This window comes from Malaclemys terrapin, chromosome 6 (assembly GCF_027887155.1).
Source record: "Malaclemys terrapin pileata isolate rMalTer1 chromosome 6, rMalTer1.hap1, whole genome shotgun sequence".
Taxonomy (NCBI): Eukaryota; Metazoa; Chordata; order Testudines; family Emydidae; genus Malaclemys; species Malaclemys terrapin.
Window position 1 is genome coordinate 53373696 of NC_071510.1, and position 20874 is coordinate 53394569.

The following is a 20874-nucleotide window of genomic DNA, read 5'->3' on the forward strand; positions in this document are numbered from 1 at the left end:
CAGCCAGGACCCCGGCTGGCAGGAGCCAGTGGACGGAACCCCAGACTGGTAGCAGGCTGAGCCACTCAGCCCGTTGTCGGTCTGGGGTTCCGGCCACCGGCCCCTTGCTAGCCAGAGTCCCAGCCATCGGCCCCGCTCAGCCTGCTGCCGGCCTGGGATAGCAGCCGCTGGACCCGCTCACCTCACTGCTGGTCTGGGGTTCCAGCCACCTGGCCCCCTGCCAGCCAGAGTCTGGGCCTCCAGCCCTGCTCAGCCCTCCTGCCGGCCTGGGGTACCAGCAGCCAGCCCAGGGCTCTGCTCCTGGGCTGGTCCCAGCGCTCTGCAGCCCTTATCAAAAATTACACTACAATTAGCTTAAAAACTTGAAAACTTAAAAACTTTGTTTGTATATTAAAGTAATCGTTAAAACATATATAATGGTAATAAATACATAGGTTTGATGAAACAAAGTAGTTGTACTTATGTGCCTGTGCTTAATTTGTTTTTTTGATGATTTACCTTCTAAAAAAATCTTGCATGTCTCAAACCCCCAGAAAGGGCATCTCACACCCCCAGGGGGGTGCGTGCACCCCAGGTTAAGAACCACTGCACTAAACTGATAAGATCAGCATTTTAATTTAATTTTAAATGAAGCTTCTTAAACATTTTAAAAACCTTGTTTACTTTACATTTACATATAATATAGACTTATAGAGAGAGACCTTCTAAAAATGTTAAAATGTATGACTGGCACGCGAAACCTTAAATTAGAGTGAATAAATGAAAACTCGGCACACTACTTCTGAAACGTTGCCGACCCCTGGGTTAAAAGATAGGAAACAAAGGGTAAGAATAAATTATCAGTTTTCAGAATGGAGAGAGGTAAATAGTGGTGTCCCCCAGGGATCTGTTCTGGGATCAGTCCTATTCAACATATTCATAAATGATCTGGAAAAAAGTGTAAACAGTGAAGTGGCAAAATTTGTGGATGATACAAAACTACTCAAGATAGTTAAGTCACAGGCAGACTGTGAAGAGCTACAAAAGGATCTCTCAAAGCTGGATGACTGGACAACAAAATGGCAGATTAAATTTCGTGTTGATAAATGCAAAGTAATGCACATTGGAAAACATAATCTCAACTATTCATATAAAATGATGAGGTCTAAATTAGCTGTTACTACTCAAGGAAGAGATCTTGGAGTCATTATGGATAGTTCTCTGAAAACATCCACTCAATGTGCAGTGGCAGTCAAAAAAATGAACAGAATGTTGGGAATCATTAAGAAAGAGATAGATAATAAGACAGAAAATATCATATTGCCTCTATATAAATCCATGGTACGCCCACATCTTGAATACTGCATGCAGATGTGGTCGCCCCATCTCAAAAAAAAAAAAAATGGACTTGGAAAAGGTTCAGAAAAGGGCAACAAAAATTATTAGGGGTATGGAACAGCTGCTATATAAGGAGAGATTAATAAGACTGGGACTTTTTGGCTTGGAAAAGAGATGACTAAGGAGGGATACGATAGAGGTATATACAATCATGACTGGTGTGGAGAAAATAAATAAGGAAGTGTTATTTACTCCTTTCTCATAACACAAGAATTAGGGGCCACCAAATGAAATTAACAGGCAGCAGGTTTAAAACAAACAAAAGGAAGTATTTTTTCACACAATGCAAAGCCAACCTGTGGAACTCCTTGCCAGAGGATGTTGTGAAGGCCAAGACTATAACAGGTTCAAAAAAGAGCTAGATAAGTACATGGAGGACAGGTCCACCAATGGCTATTAGCCAGGATGGGCAGGGATGGTGTCCCTAGCCTCTGTGTGCCAGAAGCTGACAATGGGCAACAGAGGATGGATCACCTGATGATTCCCAATTTTGTTCATTCCCCCTGGCCATTGTCGGAAGACAGAATACTGGGCTAGATGGACCTTTGGTATGTTCTTACCTTCTTAGATCACCACCCCTCCAGACAAACTTACAAGCAGTGGGGTAGTGATGAGCTGGGTTGAGTTTGCTGGGGTTTCCCCTTGAAGAATACTAGGGGTTCCTGGCCCATCTGAACCAATTGTAACCTATTTAGTGTCAGGTTGTATCACTGATTACTACTCTGGCTCTAAGTGGCTGGGAGGGAGCTTTACCCTCCCCTTTCCATTTTTTAAGGCTGAGCTGTGGGAGGAGAAAAACACTATTCAGGCTCTCTTCCTACTTACAGCAGGATTTCCCTTCCCACCTATGCACTTGGGGTGAGGGGCGGGGAGGGGGAAAGAGCCTAAGAAAATCAGTCGGTCCTTTCCTTGGAATATTGTGTGTTTATTAATGACCAAATTGGATGTTGTTGTTATGAGGACTAACCATTGCACTTTCTTTTCTGTTTGGGCCATGCCAGAATTTTATATTTCAATAAGTCATGTTGCAACTTTGGGGTCCCGTGGAGTCTTTACAGTGGCATGAATTTATCTGTTTGGGCAGGGATGGGCATATTGCTCCCAAAATTTTCAATCATTGTTGTTGGGGCTGAGAGACTCACCCAGAAAACCTTTCTGGGGTCTCACTCAGTGATGATTCTAATTCCCTTGACAGGGAGGAGTGTGGGCCTGGGTGAGCTGGACAGGTTATCAGATGGGATCTGTCAGTTAGGACAAAGGGTGGCTTAGCATGATCGGCCTAAAAGGATACAGGCACCTTCTCCTTCAAGGATTATATTACTTTCCCGCCCCCTTTCATTTATGTCATTTATGTTTATTTAACAAAACTGCACCCTTCTATAGCAAAATTATCCATAGTTTGTGAAATGTCTTTTTTGGGGAGCTACTGGGCAATACCTGCACTGATAGGATGAGTAGGGTACAGCTGTCAACTACTTTCGGTAGGATACCAATTTATGTACTTGGCTCTTGAAAAGGCCTAGAAAACTGACCTTTCCATTACATTAAAACTTATCCATTTGAATTCTCTTTTGATGTCTGGCCTTATTTTACCTCAGTTAACACAAAGGTCATTTTTTATTGTTCATCAAACAATCTTGATGCTGCATAAGTTACATCATGTTAATCTCAGAATCTGAAGCAAACTGTAAGTATATAAGAATATACTTGCATACTTATGTGCACTTGCTATGACCGCAGATTATTATTATTGATTTATTAATCAGTGAAGTCCATGCTGTACATCAGACTAGAACACAAAGAGAAACAACACCTTCAGAGATTGCGAGGAAATAGATAATTTAGGATCTTTTCAAATCAAGGCTGGCTCCAGGCACCATCTTAACAAGCAGGTGCCTGGGGTGGCCAAGGGAGAGGGGTGGCACTTGCGGCAATTCAGGGGCGGCAGGTCTCTCACTCCCTCTAGGAGTAAAGGACCTGCCGCTGAACTGCCGCCACCGATCGCTGGAGCCGGCCCTGTTTCAAATGGTGACAATGATGGTGTAATATTGACTCGGGTTACATAGAGGACTAATAGCACAGAGAAGACGAGAGATGTAATAGAGGATTGTGGATACACAGATGAGATATTATGTGTGAAATACTTTATATAGAAGCCCAAGAGCCATATAAAATATACACTACAACAAAAAAGCAAACTGATTTTTTTAAACTGATCTAAAGTCTGTTAATATCTTCTGGAAGAATGCATCTAACCTAAAGTCTATAGCATGGTTACACATGGTCTGTTCGACCCACAAGAAATTAGGTGTGACATTGAAAAAGTGTAACTATTGTGCTTGTTTTAAAATATTTAGTATCTTCATTAGATACTTTGTAGGTGCTTCAAAAGCTATTTAACTACTTCAGATGGTTTAGTAGCTGCACTGGAAATAATTAGCTATGTTTATTTAATTCCCTGCTGTATTTCATGATTTCCCAGCATCATTATACATTTCATTAATATCTTACAAATGATCTCAATGTAGTTTTGATATCTAAACTGTGCATTTTTAGCTATTTTTACTTTTGTTTTTGCATACAATAAATATGAAGTATTCAGCACAAATATGCAGAACGAAAACCCTTTAACAACAATATGCTTTAGCCTCTTTCAGGTGACAAAGTTCCTTTGGTTAAATAAATCCTGATATTTCCTGCTGACATTTGATTTAACGTATGTAAGTTGAAAGAACAATCAGGATTAAAGTTTTACACTGGAAAGTTTGTGTGTCACTGTCTCTTTGTCAGACCATCTTTTCTAAGCCTTCAAGTCATGTGCTCTACTCTGCACAAAAGTGAAAGATTTACTCATATTTACAGTTGTACTGTACTTTTATCACTGAAGTAATGCCGTCAGAATTTTTTAAAACAAAACCACAAGACTTTTCTGACATTTTAAGATTTTTACGTATGTGGGGGCAAATCACGAGAAACAGCTGAACACTTTCACTGGGAACTTTAAGTGCTGCCAGTTAAACCATCATTGCAAGGGAGGCTAATAGAAGGCTGGAGCTCAGCAACAACACCGTAGTGAAACACAAACCAGAGCACTGAACTTTGAGTCAGAACTTCACTCTTCTAGGGGTAAAACTTTCTCTTTTTCCCAACTTGGACAATGAAGTTATGATTATAAAGTTTAGCTCTAACACAGTATGTTCCCTCTCCAGTATATCATTATCACAGTACAAGAGAAATTAAAATTATTTGGACTAACAATAGGAAATAAGATTTATCTCAGGATATAAAATAATACTGGTGACACTTGATTTTTATAAACTACAGTATACATTAATTTACTATTTATATAATGCAATAGTACACAGCAATGTACAACAAAAACGCTATGCCAAACTAAACAGAGATTTCCCCTTCCGAAAGGACTTATGAGGCATCCATTCTAACAGCAAAACCTTATATATTACACAATGAACAACATAACAAATACAGAAACAGTGTGGCAGGGGTCACTGGGACTGGAACATTTCACAGAACAGTTGGCTTTTCTGGAGGTTTTTAAAGGAAAAAAGAGTGAGGGATATTTGTGTATGTCAAGTGGAAAGCCATTCCAGTCATATGAACAGCTGGGCAGAAGGATGAAAGTTGGGACTATGCAAGAAAGACAAAAAGAGCAGCTAAGAGCCATGCTTGTGCAGAGTGGAGATAGCAGGAACAGTAGTGGTGGAGATAAGGATAGATATGTAGACAGGAATATAATATTTCTATAACTTTTGCTCTTTTCATCATGACCTTTCCCTTGGACTTTCTTAAAAGTTGCCATGCTATACAACCACTCTATTCATTCTCTATAAAGATCACAGCTGTGTTATGACAAGAATTGCTTTAGTGAAGTTGACTAGATAGCATTCCCATCCTGGACTTTAATCTTCAAGGCCAATATTTTGCAGTTCTACAATTGTACTCAATTATCAGGTTCTACTCATGAACCATTATCTTACTTTCTGTTATTCAAAAGAATGCTAGGAACTAATTGATTCTTACTTGAAGCACAGTGGGCATAAAAGCAAACTTGGCAGTTTTACAAGATAATCACAGTGACAGTATAAATCTTACACTGAAAGATACACAGACACTTTGTTCTTGAAAGGCTTTAGGCTACTCTTCTCAGACTACATAAATTACAGCCTTCAACTTAAAGCATGTTCACAGGGTTAAAAAAAAATCTTCAACATAAAGATTAGGCACCATTCAAGGAACAGGAATGTGGGCCAACTTAGTAGCTCCCAGAGATAACTCTGCAGGGTAGGTGTTGTTAGTACTCTGCTGTGGCATGTATTGTAGGCAAGCGAGACCAGGTGGGGGGAAGTACATGGAATCTCTCCCTTGTCTCACAGGATTATCAGAGAGATTGTGTACTGGAACCTTGGCAATGAGGGAGATGAGATTGGTATATCTAATATTACCATATAATGTGATTACGGTAACTTCTGCTTAATCAAATGTATGGGTAGTCAGATCTTAGAAGAAATGCATTGTTAGGTGTGGTTCAGTTCTTTTTAGCAGCTGCACATATCACTAGTAACATTTATTCTCCGCCTGACAGAATACATTTCTTAGGCGTATAGTTGTTTAACTTGACTATATACTTTCACAAATAAAAAACCCTAGAACAGATGGAACATGGGGCATTCAAAACTAAATATCAGAAATTAACAGAGGACAAGTCCAGGGAAGTAAATACCCTATTTGCAAGAAGACAGTCAAATTAGCATCAGGATAATAAACTTGACTTAATTGTTGGTGTTCCTGAAAGTACCAAGGAGCACTAAAGACAGCCTGAGAGACAGCTTGGCAAAGCACCTTGGGGAGTATATGCAGCTTGCAGGTAATTAATTGCCCATCTAACTTCACCTGGTTTCATTAGGATAACATTCCTGATTTACTTACCCACAGTAAAGGGACAGGAAAATTAGGAGGGCACAAAGGTATCATGCAACTACACATACATACATTTGACAGTCTGGCCCATAAATTGTAGTTTAATGAGAGATAAATTGTACTGGCTGCAGAAAGAAGTGGAAAAGAAAAAAATTCCTGCCCAGACCCCTTGGAAAGGAGCAGCTACAGTGAGGCCCACAGTGGATCATGACAAAATCTGGTATTTTAACTGCTTCCATGGATGGGAGAGTGGGTGCTGCTCCATCTTTTCCTGCACCAGCATGGACATAAGTAATCCCCCTTCTCTTCTAGCCACCTAGGGGTGGAGGGGAAGGGATGGGGCAGCATCCCCACACTGATCTGGTATGAAGCTGCAAGTAACACTCTGGCTCCCTAGCCCTTAAAGGGGAAATACACCTTTTCCAAGAAGCCAGACAATGGCCCCATCACTTAATGTGCAGTGAGGTCATTTATTTCAGAGGGTCCATGACTTCACTGAATGTATTTTTCTATTTTTATACTGAAAGCAGCATGATAATGGTGCACATTAAAGCTCCAATCCAGCACCACTATAGCAGGGCTGAAGCAATAAATCAAACATGCCCATATTGACTTTAACATGCAAAGCGTAAAACCGGTTACAAATCAGTAATTTTCTCTTTCATGCTGTCACTGAAAAAATAACTCTGTTCTAAAGTAAACAACAATCCTTACCTGCATTTCTTGACAAAATGAAGCCATAGGTCCAAAGAGAATCTGACACTGTTCATCTGCAGTGTACGTCATTCCTGGCAGTTTGGAGGGAATAATCACAGAATTGAGGCTTTGGGGATTTGTCTGTAGCAAACAGTTACTGGCCTTTGACCTGCCAATAAGCAGAAATTCATAACATGTTGAATAATATTAATAAAGGTTGGCTATTTTGTTGACATAGAACATATGCAATTGCTATAAAAAAGGATTAACAGATCTTAAGCAGCATTTTGCTGATATTTAGACCTGTTAGTTTAACAAAGTTCTTTCTTTTGCTGTTGTATATTTACAGAAAGGCAAAACAGTTTATGGATTACAAGCAGCTATAAGGATTTCAGGAAAATACTTGGGAAACATTTTAGTGTAAGTATTAGATAATTTAATTGTTTAAATATTACGTGGTTTTTAATAAATATTTATGGAGCTCACTTTTTTTCACCCAGATTTTAAATATGTCAGTGTTTTTCAAGTACCAAGATTTCAGTTAGCACTAAGTTTTCACACAAAATTAAAAAAAAAGGGAGATAAAAATATATGGACCTCCATTAGACTTGAGTTCTAAATGGGCACCTCTACAGATTGTTCTTCAATCTCTATCATTCCAGTGCCAGCTCCAATACAGACCTTCTAAGGACTGCTCAATTATAATTAGTAAATTGTCAGTAGGCATATCTATCAATTCAAGAGAGTTATTCTTGAGAATTATTCCTTATACAATGCATGGGCACAATGTAGGTGTCCTATTTTGGTATGATTCCATGTATCTTATTTTCAAGTAGAGAACTCATAAAATATTTCTATTAAAATAAAATTATTTCCCCATGTTATTTGTTACTGAATGACAACATAGGACATGATGTAATCTGTAATATGTTATGTGCAAAATAGAAATCAATACAGATGTCATTTTAAACACACAATCTTCCTCATGCGTATTTTTGCCCCATATCTTTGTTAATGTATTTTCTTTAGTTGATAAGGTGGCTTTTTGGTGGTTAATATGCAGCTATTATTAACAGTATTTCCTTTTTAACCTCATACAGAAGCTGGTAGAGGGTATTAAGTATTTGGCATATCTGAAACTTAGATCAACTAAAGCCAAAGAATTACTTTAAGCAATGCTATTTCTTGACTGAATTACCTGAGGAATCTTTCTAGATCTTCCCTGCTGCACCGAGACCATGAAACATCACCAAGATTCTGTCCTTTAATCCATTCTCCAGACATTATATGGAGACCATCTGCACAGGATGGGTGGTCATTGTCATGATTTATTCCCATGCTGAATTTTGAAGGTATTAAAAAATAAAAAAAAATATTTTAAGAAAACAGCATAATAAATGGTTTTCAAAATGGTTAAGAACATAAGAATGGCCATACTGGGTCAAACCAAAGCTCCATCTAGCTCAGTATTCTGTCTCTCAACAGTGGCCAATGATAGGTGCTTCAGAGGGAATGAACAGAACAGGCAATCACTCAATGATCCATCCTCTGACATTCACTCCCAGTTTCTGGCAGTCAGAGGCTAAAGACACCCAGAGCATGAGGCTGCATCCCAGACCATCATGGCTAATAGCCATTGATGGACCTATCCTCCATAAACTTACCTAATTCTATTCTGAACCCATTTATACTTTTGGCCTCCACAACAAACAAACTGCATTTCTCCCACTAATGAATGAGAAGACCATCATGAGCTTACATAACAAAGCTAGTAAATCACAGTGTAATTCTGCATTGAACTTGTTCTCATTACACATTTGTTTGTTTATTGTTGACTACTTGCATTTAGCTAACTAATAAGTGAGATTTATTGTTAAAATATTCTGAGCAGAAGTTTAATGTATAATTACAATTTCAAAAACCTTTTATTTCAAATAATAGCAATGGAATGACTCAGGGAACTACATCCAAAGGACAAAATATCCACACCATAAAATGTGGTGAATGCTCCCACAAGACACTGTCATGCAGGAGTCATAAAATTCTGCTACAAAATCTACTTGTGGCTGCCACTTTGAATTTGCTCAGTTGTTGCTTTTGAAGATTCACTGTCACTTGAAAAAAACCCTATTTTATTGTAGGCAATATTCAGGTGGGTTTTTTAAGTGAAAAAAAGGGCACTTTAAAACCTTCAAAAGAAGCTATATGGATACACAGAGAGCTGCTATGTGAAAAGTAAATAAAACAGTCTCAGCTGCTTTTGACTATTTAAAAGTTACTATAAGGATACTCTTCAGAGCTGGGTATACAGTGTGGCAGCTGGGATTTTGCAGCTTCTTCAGGACTTAAGATAGCCCTGTAGTTTGTACTATAGCAAAGCAAAATGTTGTAGGTGATACCACTACATAAGCACTACTACCTATGTGCTGGCCCCCTATACTCATCAGGTATATTCACTTAAGTTGGCTAGCTTGGTCATTTCTCACGAATAGTCCTTGCTTTCAGACAAATAAATGCATCAATGCAATTTTTCATGCATGAAAAGTCAATTACCTCTAGACCAGTACTAAGTGCTGATATCACATACCTCCCAACATCTCACCATTCTTTGTTTACTTTGACATTAAAATGTAAACAACAACAACAAAAAACACCACACAACCCTGCCAACTTTCCCTCCTGGCCAAACTGTGCCCCACACAAAGCTGTTGAGTCAAATATCAGTAACCATAGGTCAAGTTTTATATGAGGTACCATAGCTCATGTTACATTGTGCTTATTAATGAAAGGAATTTAATTCCCCAATAAGGCACTGTTGTGTGCTGCTGCTGCTGCTAGTTTGGAGCCCCTACTGGAATGTGCACACTACACAGTGTGGGATGCTGAGGCAGCTGTCTGTACATGAATCTTCAGGGAGAATTTTGTGAATGGAGTATAGAATTGGGGTGATGATACATTTATTTCACGCTCATTTTAATTTCTCACTTTTTCTGAGCTGGATAGTGCATCACTACAAAAGTGCTTCCGCACCTAAACTCCATTGATGTGAACCCTGGCTAGTTAAGTCTCTTGATTGACTGAACTCTTTCTTGTCCCCACAAACCCAGTGCCACATTTCCCCATTTATCAAAAACTTTGATAAATTCTGAAAGTTAGAGATGTCCTCCATAATCTCTGGGTAAACCTTCCCTCTGTCTGAACGATGGAAGAAGGCAAGTTGATTGGACGACTGGAGCCACCACAAAACAAAACAAAAAAGCTATTCTGCAGCAAATGTCAATAGAAAGGTACAAAGATCACACAAAGGAGTTGCCCATATGCACATTCAATAACATGACTATAGAGCTTAAAGGTATATTCTGTGGAAAAGAAACTCCACAGCAGAAAATGCCATAGAGAATAAAGTGAATCTGTTAGAGTTCAAGCCATGAAAGACAAATTTGTTTTGGAAAGTGACCAAACAATTTTAAGGGCATAATACTGCAAGGATGGACACAGAACATGTGATCTCTTGATATGGAACCCAAAGGTATAAGATTTCAACAGCCTTTTTTGTAACTAATAAGCATCTGCAATTGTTTGGTATACAGTCATAAGTAAAAACATATAGGAGAGATTATTTCTTATGATAGTGTGGTTCAAAATTGATTAAGATCTATGAGCAGGGTATAGGCAGGAATAAAGAAGTAGTTGTTTTCCTTTGAGACTAATGGGTCCATTGTGGGTTGTTAGTTTGCTTCTGAGAAATTATTCTCTCTAAACATACTCCACTAGTTCAGTTCAATGTCATTGTGACAGAGGATTCAACTATTTTCTGATGCATCTAATTAGAGAAAGGATGTGCTCAATATTATCGTAACTTGTCTGTTATGGATAGATCTACCTAAAAATACCATGTATACTGATATACTGAATTCATGGGGCAAGTATACACTTTCAGTATACATAAACTGGGGGAACCATATTTTAATTTCACCCTAGTTTAGGAGATGATGGGTCAAAACTGGATAAGAAAAAGAATCAACAGGATTCACTAAATAATTAGGCATTTACATGGAAAATGAGAACATCCACCATTACCTTAACTAGAATAAAAAATATAAGAGAAATTGCTCATATTCCAGAGCAAAGCCAACCACTGACTGATGATCAGGTTTAGGAAGAAAATTGCTCCATGAGCACATTATTCCATAACTCTCTACTACAGGGTTTCCTGCATCTTCCTGGGAAGTACCTAGGACTGGCCACTGTTAAAAGGCATGATACTATACTAGATGGCACAAAAGTATATCTCAGGGTATAAATTCCTGTGTTTATATGTTCCTAAAAAACAGCTTTAGTTCCAAGATGCTACTTTATGTAACAAGGGGCGTTACACTTTCTAATGCTAAACAAGCAGAAAACAAAGAGACCATTTCCAGAAGGTGAAGGAAAATGAAAAATTGGAAGAGGCGAATTTGTATACTGACAACCCAGCCTTAGCACTCCCTTGTATTTGTGTGGTAAATTAGAGCCATATTGGGCTATAATTATTAATGACCATCATTACATTGGGCGGGATCATGGTTATGGCAAACCTTTAAATTTTTAGAGGAAAAGAAATGATTCTTGTGTTTCTTTAAAAAAGTAAAGGCAAGAAATCCACTCTGGTGGGAGTTTACTCATGGCCTTACGTGGCAGGAAGGCAGGCTAGCTAGGTGGTAGTAGTAGCACCATTTTACAGTACTATGACGTTCCAGGGTGTAATACAGATCGGTGGGGGGCTGCGTCACACTTCCCCTGCAACCTGGGGTGCCTTGCAATGCTTTGCTGCTGTAGCTCCCATCTGGGCCGCTCACAAACAGCCTTCCAGTATGCAGGTCACACCACAGCCCTGGTCGAGCAACTCTGACCCCAACAGCCTGTCAGCAAACACCAGCTACACTCTGGTTTCTAGCAACCTTGGTTACTATTTGCAGGGTGACCCCAACATATTCATGGTCTTGAATTTTGCCGCCAAAAAACATGTGTTCTGCACTGTCCATCCCTCTCCTGGACAGTTCAGATATATCAGGTCCTTGTCCCTGTAAGGAGCTCAGTAAACAAAAGCTTGGCACTCTAAATGGAGTTACACAATTCACAACACTGGACTAGTTTTGATTAAAGAATAAAATAAGTTTATTTACGTACAAAGAAAGAGATTTTAAGTGAGTACAAGTATAAGGCATTAAAGTCAGAAATGGTTACAAGAGAAATAAAGATAAAACATTTTCTAAACTTAAACTAGACTTGGTTCAAAGTGATGTTCTTACCACAGGTTCCTAGTAACATTGCTGACCAAGTTTCAGGCCAGGATCTGCTCCCAAAGTCCATAGGCTGTCTCTTTTGTCTTCTTAGGTGGAAACAGAGAAAGATGACCTGGGTGTTTTTGCCCCTCATTTTTATAGTTCAATCACCCTCTGAAATGCATTTTCCTGAGGGTTACCACTTGTTAAAGTTCGTTCAAACAGTAAAGAAGGCAGCATGGTGCTGGTGGTAAAAGAGGCTGCACACTACCAATATTATATGAAAAATTATGAATTTCCCCGAATAATGCTGCTACACACATTTCATCATGCTATTATTGACAAGTGAGTTATTAGTTTGTAAATGATACCTGGACCAATCTACATGGGAGGTCCACTTCCTAGACACCACGGTGCAAATAAGTGATGGTCACGTTAACACCACCCTATACCGAAAACCCACCGACCGCTATGCCTACCTCCATGCCTCCAGCTTCCATCCTGGACACACCACACGATCCATTGTCTACAGCCAAGCATTGAGATATAACCGTATCTGCTCCAACCCCTCAGACAGAGACCAACGCCTACAAAATCTTCACCAAGCATTCTCAAAACTATGATACCCGCATGAGGAAATAAGGAAACAGATCAACAGAGCCAGACGTGTACCCAGAAGCCTCCTACTGAAAGACAAGCCCAAGAAAGAAACCAATAGAACTCCACTGGCCATCACATACAGTCCCAAGCTAAAAACCTCTCCAACACATCATCAGTGATCTGGACAACGATCCCTCACTTTCACAGGCCTTGGGTGGCAGGCCAGTCCTTGCGCACAGACAACCCGCCAACCTTAAGCATATTCTCACCAGCAACCACACACCGCACCATAACAACTCTAACTCAGGAACCAATCCATGCAACAAACCTCGATGCCAACTCTGCCCACATATCTACACCAGCGACACCATCACAGGACCTAACCAGATCAGCCACACCATCACCGGTTCATTCACCTGCACGTCCACCAATGTAATATACGCCATCATATGCCAGCAATGCCCCTCTGCTATGTACATCGGCCAAACTGGACATTCCCTATGTAAAAGGATAAATGGACACAAATCAGATATTAGGAATGGCAATATACAAAAACCTGTAGGAGAACACTTCAACCTCCCTGGACACAGAATAGCAGATTTAAAGGTAACCTCCTGCAGCAAAAAAAACTTCAGGACCAGACTTCAAAGAGAAACTGCTGAGCTTCAGTTCATCTGCAAATTTGACACCATCAACTCAGGATTGAACAAAGACTGTGAATGGCTAGCCAACTACAAAAGCAGTTTCTCCTCCGTTGGTGTTCACACCTCAACTGCTAGAAGAGGGCCTCATCCTCCCTGATTGAACTAACTTCGTTATCTCTAGCCTTACTCACTCTTGCTTGCATATTTATACCTGCCCCTGGAAATGTCCACTACATGCATCCGAAGAAGTGGGTATTCACCCACGAAAGCTCATGCTCCTATACGTCTGTTAGTCTATAAGATGCCACAGGACTCTTTGCTGCTTTTAAAGATATATTATTACTTCTAAATATAAGGATCAACAACTGTCACAGACAATGTTATGATGATTCCATTAGTATGGCAGGCTTAGTATCAGTTGTAACAAGCAGATTACAATAGGTGGAACCACAAGCACCTGGTTCATTGCTATGGGCATGCTTTGAATTTGGAATGCCAGGATGCTCTTAAGAATAATGGTATCCTAAGAGATACTCCCCTTAAATTGTTTACAAAATCATAAAATTAATTTTAAAAAGTCACCCAAATGAGGCATCTCTGGCCTCTGTTCAACAAGATGGACTCTCTGAAGCCAATGCTTCTGCACCGTTTCTGAGAACAACCTTTCATTGTGTGCAACTTGAGAGGTTGCAAAGAATGCAAAGTAAGATCCTGAAAGTAGAGCTCAAATTTGTAACATGGCTGTTCAAAATGAAAAATATTTATTTCCTCTTTGGTATTGAATTAAGTCAAAAATTCCTAAACGCAGTAGACAATCTGTCCAAAACTCCTGCAAAGGTTGTACACATCAGCCACTGAAGGCCAATCTCATATGAAAATAACACAATCTACTTCAGTCCATCCAATCAGATGAAAACTAGAACTTATTCTGGGAGCAAATCCATGAAAAAAGTTTAGTGTTGATAGTCAGAATACCTGAACTTTCAAGGAAGAGAAAAGTTCCCGAGAAAAAGCAAACAGGGACAGGAGAAGCCAGATACCTAAATTAAATAAAGGAATTTTATAAGTACATCTACTTCTAAGTAATTGATTTTACAATGTCCAGTATTTAATTAAGGTGTGAACAGAAAGGCTACAAAATTATGTAAAATCTTGAAACTCTCACAGCAACTCCAAATGTAACAGAAACGTTCAAGACATGCTTGCTATGTATGATTCTGATTGCAATCATGAATGACTGATTAGTCAGCATCATCTGCTGTAAGCCATCTGTCAGCTTACAAAAGATAGCTGAAATCAGTTCTCTCAGCCAAGCCGAATGCCAACTGTTTTCCAAAGTAGTAGAATTGTTGAAAATGATTTAAGTGGTACTGGCAACCAATGTTGTAAGTGAGCATTGTTTCAGTGCTCTACAACGTATTAAAATATGGCTTTGAGCCACAATGAGACAATGCCAGCACAACTGGTGTATGTTTTTACATGTACAAAAGGACAAAACCGATGACTTACAGCTTACAGATGTTGCAGAAGAATTCATGTAAAGAAACCCAGGGTGAAGATCATTGTTTGGAACTTTTTCAGATTTGTAAGTCATTCTTTTTACTCATGTTTTTAAAAGTAATGCTTTAATAAGTGGTTTTGTACCATGACTAAATTTCTCCATATTTAATAAACTGAGATAAATAAGCTTCTGTTCTAAACTCTGTGTTTCCTTTATTTATTAATACAATCCCTACTTTGGGGAGGGGGCATTACAGCCTCCCCCACAAACACCCAAATTGTCTCTGAACGTGACAGAGGATCTGTTTGAGCTGCAGGAGCTACTCTAGCTCAAGGGTGATTGTCTCTCCCCTGCACTGCAACTCATTGGCTAGAATCCAAAGTACTCAGAGGCTATACTTCACCTCCTGCTGATAAGACCACTTTCCTTTCCATCTGTTGGAGAGCTTTTTTAAAGCTTTCTTGACACTTCAGGGCCATATTTAATTTAAAACTTCCTCAAGAGAGAGAGTCCATCTACGTTCTGATTGTCAGGTGAGGAGACTCCATTTGTACAAATACTACCATTTAGCCAAATCTTAAATAACAAACCTTGAAAAAATGTACTAAGTTCAGATTCAGATAACTATTTGAAAATTCCAGTTTTTATTCTTTTGCCCCTCTAGTGCATGTAGTACTGTATTAGAGTATCCATTAAAAATATGCAGATCAAATATAGGAAAAAATCAGATATAGCCCATATTTGGACAGGTGATATTAAAATAAAAGAAAAACAAGGGAAACGGACAATTTAAAAATACCACAGAAATATTACCTGAAACAAAATTCTATCTCTTTATTCCTCTTAGCACATATATCAGATGGAATCTCCTGGTATGCTTTCCCATATATAGCAATTGTGATAGGAGAAACCACATAGCTGTACACTGTGGGGAGACTAAGGGACAGACCACAGAAGGTCTAATACTGCCTCACTTGTTTGCTGAGTGCCCAGGGAATGGATTGTGACTACAGGTAGAGCCAGGTGAAAATCAAAATTTCAATTTTGTGGGAATTTTTGACATTCTGAAATTTTTGTGTGTTCCTTATCTGAACAAAAACAAGTGTTTTCAAAGTTTCACAGAAAATAATAAGTCCAAAAATTTTGTACTGGAAAAAATATAATTTCAGAATACATTTTTGTTTAGAAATCTATTTTTTTTATTTACATATTTTTTATTATTTATAGAGGATTTTGTGACACGTCAGTAGTAGTCACCACTACTATGACATAATATAATAGTTGAAATATTCTATTTATAGTATATATTATTTTTCTATTTTATTTTATTTTTAAAATCATTAAGGGTAACTATTACTGAGTGTGGGTTGAGTACTTATTTTCTAGATCCAGTTTGTTCTATAATGAAATAGTTTAATACTTTGACAGTTTGACCTAGAAAATAAATTAAGTACTCACAGTAGATTCAGAAAGGGACTTGGATGTTGTGATGCTGAGTGTTACAATGCCTATCTTTTAAGGCAGCTCGAAAATCATTGGCATTCACTGAGCCTGGTTTCGATGCCTTGGCTCCCTGTACAATGGACGGAGAGAGATAGGCATCCTAGGAATGGGATTAACAAAAGCTGGCATGCTGAGGTGGGAGCTACCTGAGCTGGGTAACAGGAGATGCCAGGGGAGGGATGTGTGCCAAGTCCCACCCCTTTCAAGGAGTTAGGTGCCTAAGTTTGATCTGGAGGGAGGTGCCAACCCAGTGGTTAGGGTGCTCACCTGAGATTTAGGAGACCCCCAGTCCAAGTCCTCTTCTCTACTTGATGAGAAGAAGGGATTTGAAGAAGGATCCATCAGATGAGTGGCCTAATCACTGAGCTATGAGATATTCTGATATGGGGTTTTCTTAATCTCTCTTGTTAAAGCTGGTCCACTTTGCAAACATAATTAAAGAGTCCTTAAGCCAGATACAGCCTCAAAATAACTCTAGAGCCCAGTGGTTAGCACACTCACCTAGGAGGCAGAAGACCCAGGATCCATTCCCTCTGTGCCAATGAGTCTTTAATTATTTATCCATAGTGGAACAGCTTCAACAGGAGAGCCTGAGAGAGATCCTATATCAGAATATCCTGTAGACCAGTGCATCACCTGAGATGTAGTAGATCTCTGTTCAAATCCCTCTTCTCATCAGGCAGAGATAGGATGTGAATCAGAGGGCTCCCATACCCTGGGTGAATACCCTAACAACTGGGCTAAAAGTTATGAGGGAGCTATCACACTGTCTGGCGCGATTGACAACTTTGAGTGCCAACCTCAGGGCAGACTGTCAAAAAATAGGGCAGGCACCCCAAACTGGTGGCATTTCACCAACCCAGAAACAAATGTGAACTCTGAAGCACTATAATAGTTTGACCATGGAGTCTCATGCAGTCCCCTTGGGCATGCTCTATCTTGCCACCCAGGCAAACTGGACTTAGTGATAGTTGGTTGTCATACACCAAAGATCAAGAAGATTCAGGTTGCTTCCAGTCCCAAGAGAGAAGTCACGTACTCTAGGTCAATTTTTACTTCAGATCTCACACCAAAGACAAATCTTGGAGCCAATCCAATAGTAAACTAACTAAGGATTTATTAATGAGGAAAAAGAAATGAGAGCGTTAAAGCAGGCAACATATATACACAAATGAGTTACAGTCTGTGGTTCCAAAAAGTGCATAGTTGTAGTAAACTGTCAGCACTGAATGTCTTTTAGGGCTAACCCAGGTTGACCCTAGCAATTTATGCTTCTGTTTCCTAGCTTCAGACCGGTGAAAGTCCAAACAGCAAAGAAAGAGAGAAAAGTTTCTTTTGTCCCTGTTTTATCGCTTTCTTCCAGCATTCAAGCTGATGGAATGGGCTTTCTTGCCTTCATGGGTGTGAGGGGGCCCTTAATCAAGTCTTTGTAATGTGATGTTCACAATGGTGCATTTAGTTTTACTAGTCCTACTTGATGGATGATGGACCAGTCCTCCTGACTGGGTTCACAGGTACAAAGCAGGCATTTTTATAGTTATAAAGCAAAACTTACATACTACCTTATAACATGGCATACAGACATTACAAGTGAAATTAATGCATGCAGCAATTTAGAAGCTTTCCATAAAGTCTAAACACTAAACACATTCTTATAAGTCTAAAACCTATCCTGAACAATACTAACATGGAGGTGAGCTGGTCTGGTTTCCAGCTATGAATTTGTCAATGCTCAGCAGACACCTACAGCCTTGACAAGAACTGGCACCTGGTCTGGCAGCATCACAGGAGGTCCTGCTGTTTGGTGTGGAGTTAGGAGGCCTCTGAGAATGCTTACCTGATTGGACACCCTGCATAGGCAGCGAAGCACCTATCTCCCTGCAGTGTGGCTCACACAAGGGCTTAGGTGACCAAGCACCTAGAGTGAGGCAGCAATGTGCGTGCCCAGAGGCAGAAATATAGGCATGTAAGGAATTTTTACTGCAAAAATGTAGGTGCCAAGCAAGTTTAGGAACCTTCAGGGCTAGGAAGCAGCTGAGCAGGGTTTTGTGAATGCCAGTGGTGCCTACATTTGGGGTTTAGGCACTTAAAGTGGCAATTAGGCACCTGAACCCCTGGATGCATCTAGCCCCCAGTGTACTAATCAGAAGAGCAGCTATTTCCAGTATCTTTGTGTTAGCCTGAATAATTTTTCTAAGGTAGTGAAAAAAGTTGCTCCCCTGATTAGTACATTGAGTGCTTATCTTATTATCTTTTTAAAAGTCTCAGTGTCAATCTGTTTCATTACAATACAAAATAGGAGACACTCTGATCTAGAAAATAAGATAAGATGTTTCAGTCTGTACTAAGTAGCAACTGCCCTTAATGATTTTAAAAATAAAATAGAAAAATGACTATAAAATAGATTATTTCAACTATTATATCTTGTCATAATATGTCGCCATACCATGCCTAATGCATACATGTATTCATTCTGTGCTTTGCATGCCCAATGTTCCATCCATTGAACAAGTGAAGAATATGTAGAATAGAGATTGGTAGTGCGAATTACATAGCAGAAATTTATCTATTGTTTAAACAGAGGAACTCCTGTGTGGAAGAAATTTTATATTATGAAAATAATGCCAAGCTTTAAAAGATAATCTATTTATTTTTATAGAGAGTTCTCAATATATTGGGAGAATGTAATAGGCATTGCTTCACTTTGGGGACCTCATAACTTGGAAGTTAAGTATTGCTCGTCTTTGCCCCTCTTCTGTTTAAGCAGAACTAGGCATTCCCAAAACACACATCTGCTGTACCTTCCTTAACATCATCAATGTAGCTTGTGGTCTGTTATAAAGAGGAAGTTGCTGCACACACCCTTTCCTTAATACCTATAACAAATGTGCATAAAAAGAGAACACAAAATGGGAATACAGAAGTCTTAACTCCCCATCTCCTCCACCATGCCATGTAATGCAATAAAAAATCTGGAGACTCACTGATATATCACCTTTTACCAAGAGACAAATTAATTGAAGAATATACATACCATACAGAGCACACTAACACATTTTCATTGTAATGATCATGGATATGAAACTGCATAATGTTCAATTTGGGGAAATATCTCAGTGGTATGGTATTTAGTAACCCAACATGATGTAATAGACATGTGTAAGAGACAACTGCACTTTTTCACAAACAAAAAACCACTTCAGAAATTGCGTCTGTGTGTGGTGCTGTTCTGGGGCTTAACATTTCTATTCTTACCTAATTTATCATGTTAGTGCTGGGCAGAGTGCTCCTTGTATCCATGAGCTCCTCTTTCCCTCTTTTTGGAGCCATTCATTCTTATGTAAGTGAGAGCAAGACAATCATGCATGCATAGGGTTACCATATTTCAGCAAGCAAAAAAGAGGACGGGAAAAGCCCCGCCCTAGCCCCGCCCCCGTCCTGCCATAGCCCAGCCCCCATCCTGCCCTAGTCCCGCCCCTGCCCCTCCCACCCCCCCCAGAACCCCCAACCCTCCCCTCGCTCCTTGTCCCCTGACTGTCCCAACCTGGGACCCCTGCCCCTAACTGCCCCCCAGGACTCCACCCCCTACCTAAGCCTCCCTGCCTCTTGTCCCCTGACTGCCCCCTCCTGAGACCCTCCCCCCATCCTAACTGGCCCCCTAGGATCCTACCCCCTACCTGTACCCTGACTGCCCCAACCCTTATCCACACCCCCACCCCCAGACAGATCCCTGGGACTCCTACGCCCCCATCCAACCACTCTCCACCCCCTGACAGCCCCCCCCAGAACTCCCGACCCATCTAAACCCCTCTGCTCCCTGTCCCCTGACTGCTCCGATCCCTCTCCCCACTCCTGCCCCCTGACAGCCCCGCCCCCCAGAACTCCCAACCCCCCCCCACTCCTTGTCCCCTGACTGTCCCCTCCTGGGACCCCTGCTCCTAACTGCCCTCCAGGACCTCACCCCCTACCTAAGCCTCCCTGTTCCTTGTCCCCTAACTGCCCCCTCCTAAGACCCCCCCCTAACTGCCCCCCAAGACCCTACCCCCTACCCGTACCCTGACTGCCCAAAACCTTATCTACCCCCCTCCCGAACTCCCGATCCCCCCCCCGTCTCTTGACTGCCCCATCCAAAACCTCCCTGCCCCTTCTCCGACCCGCTGGCCCCCTTGTTGTTGGCCTTCGCCTAATGTCTCTGTGAACTTGCTCAGGAACGGCCTGAGCCATTCGTCCCGGCACGCTGGGCAGCAGTGGAGGAGGAGCGGGGGAGGAGCTCCAGACTGCCGGAGGCGATCTGCGAATGCAGGGAGTGATCTCTGCTGCAGGGGAAGCGAAGGAGGGGCTCTCTCTGGCT

The 20874-nt window shown here is 40.5% G+C and overlaps 1 protein-coding gene across 1 annotated transcript in view; it reads right to left on the reverse strand.

The window, feature by feature from the left end:
• The window catches only part of ADAMTS19 (ADAM metallopeptidase with thrombospondin type 1 motif 19), a 264607-nt gene that overhangs the window by 91400 nt on the left and 152333 nt on the right, over window positions 1-20874 (reverse strand). The window contains exons 9-10 of the mRNA XM_054033172.1: window positions 8210-8350; window positions 7030-7180 (exon numbers count right to left, since the gene is read on the reverse strand). Coding sequence (XP_053889147.1) covers window positions 7030-7180; window positions 8210-8350 — 292 coding nt within the window. The remainder of the gene's footprint in view (window positions 1-7029; window positions 7181-8209; window positions 8351-20874) is intronic.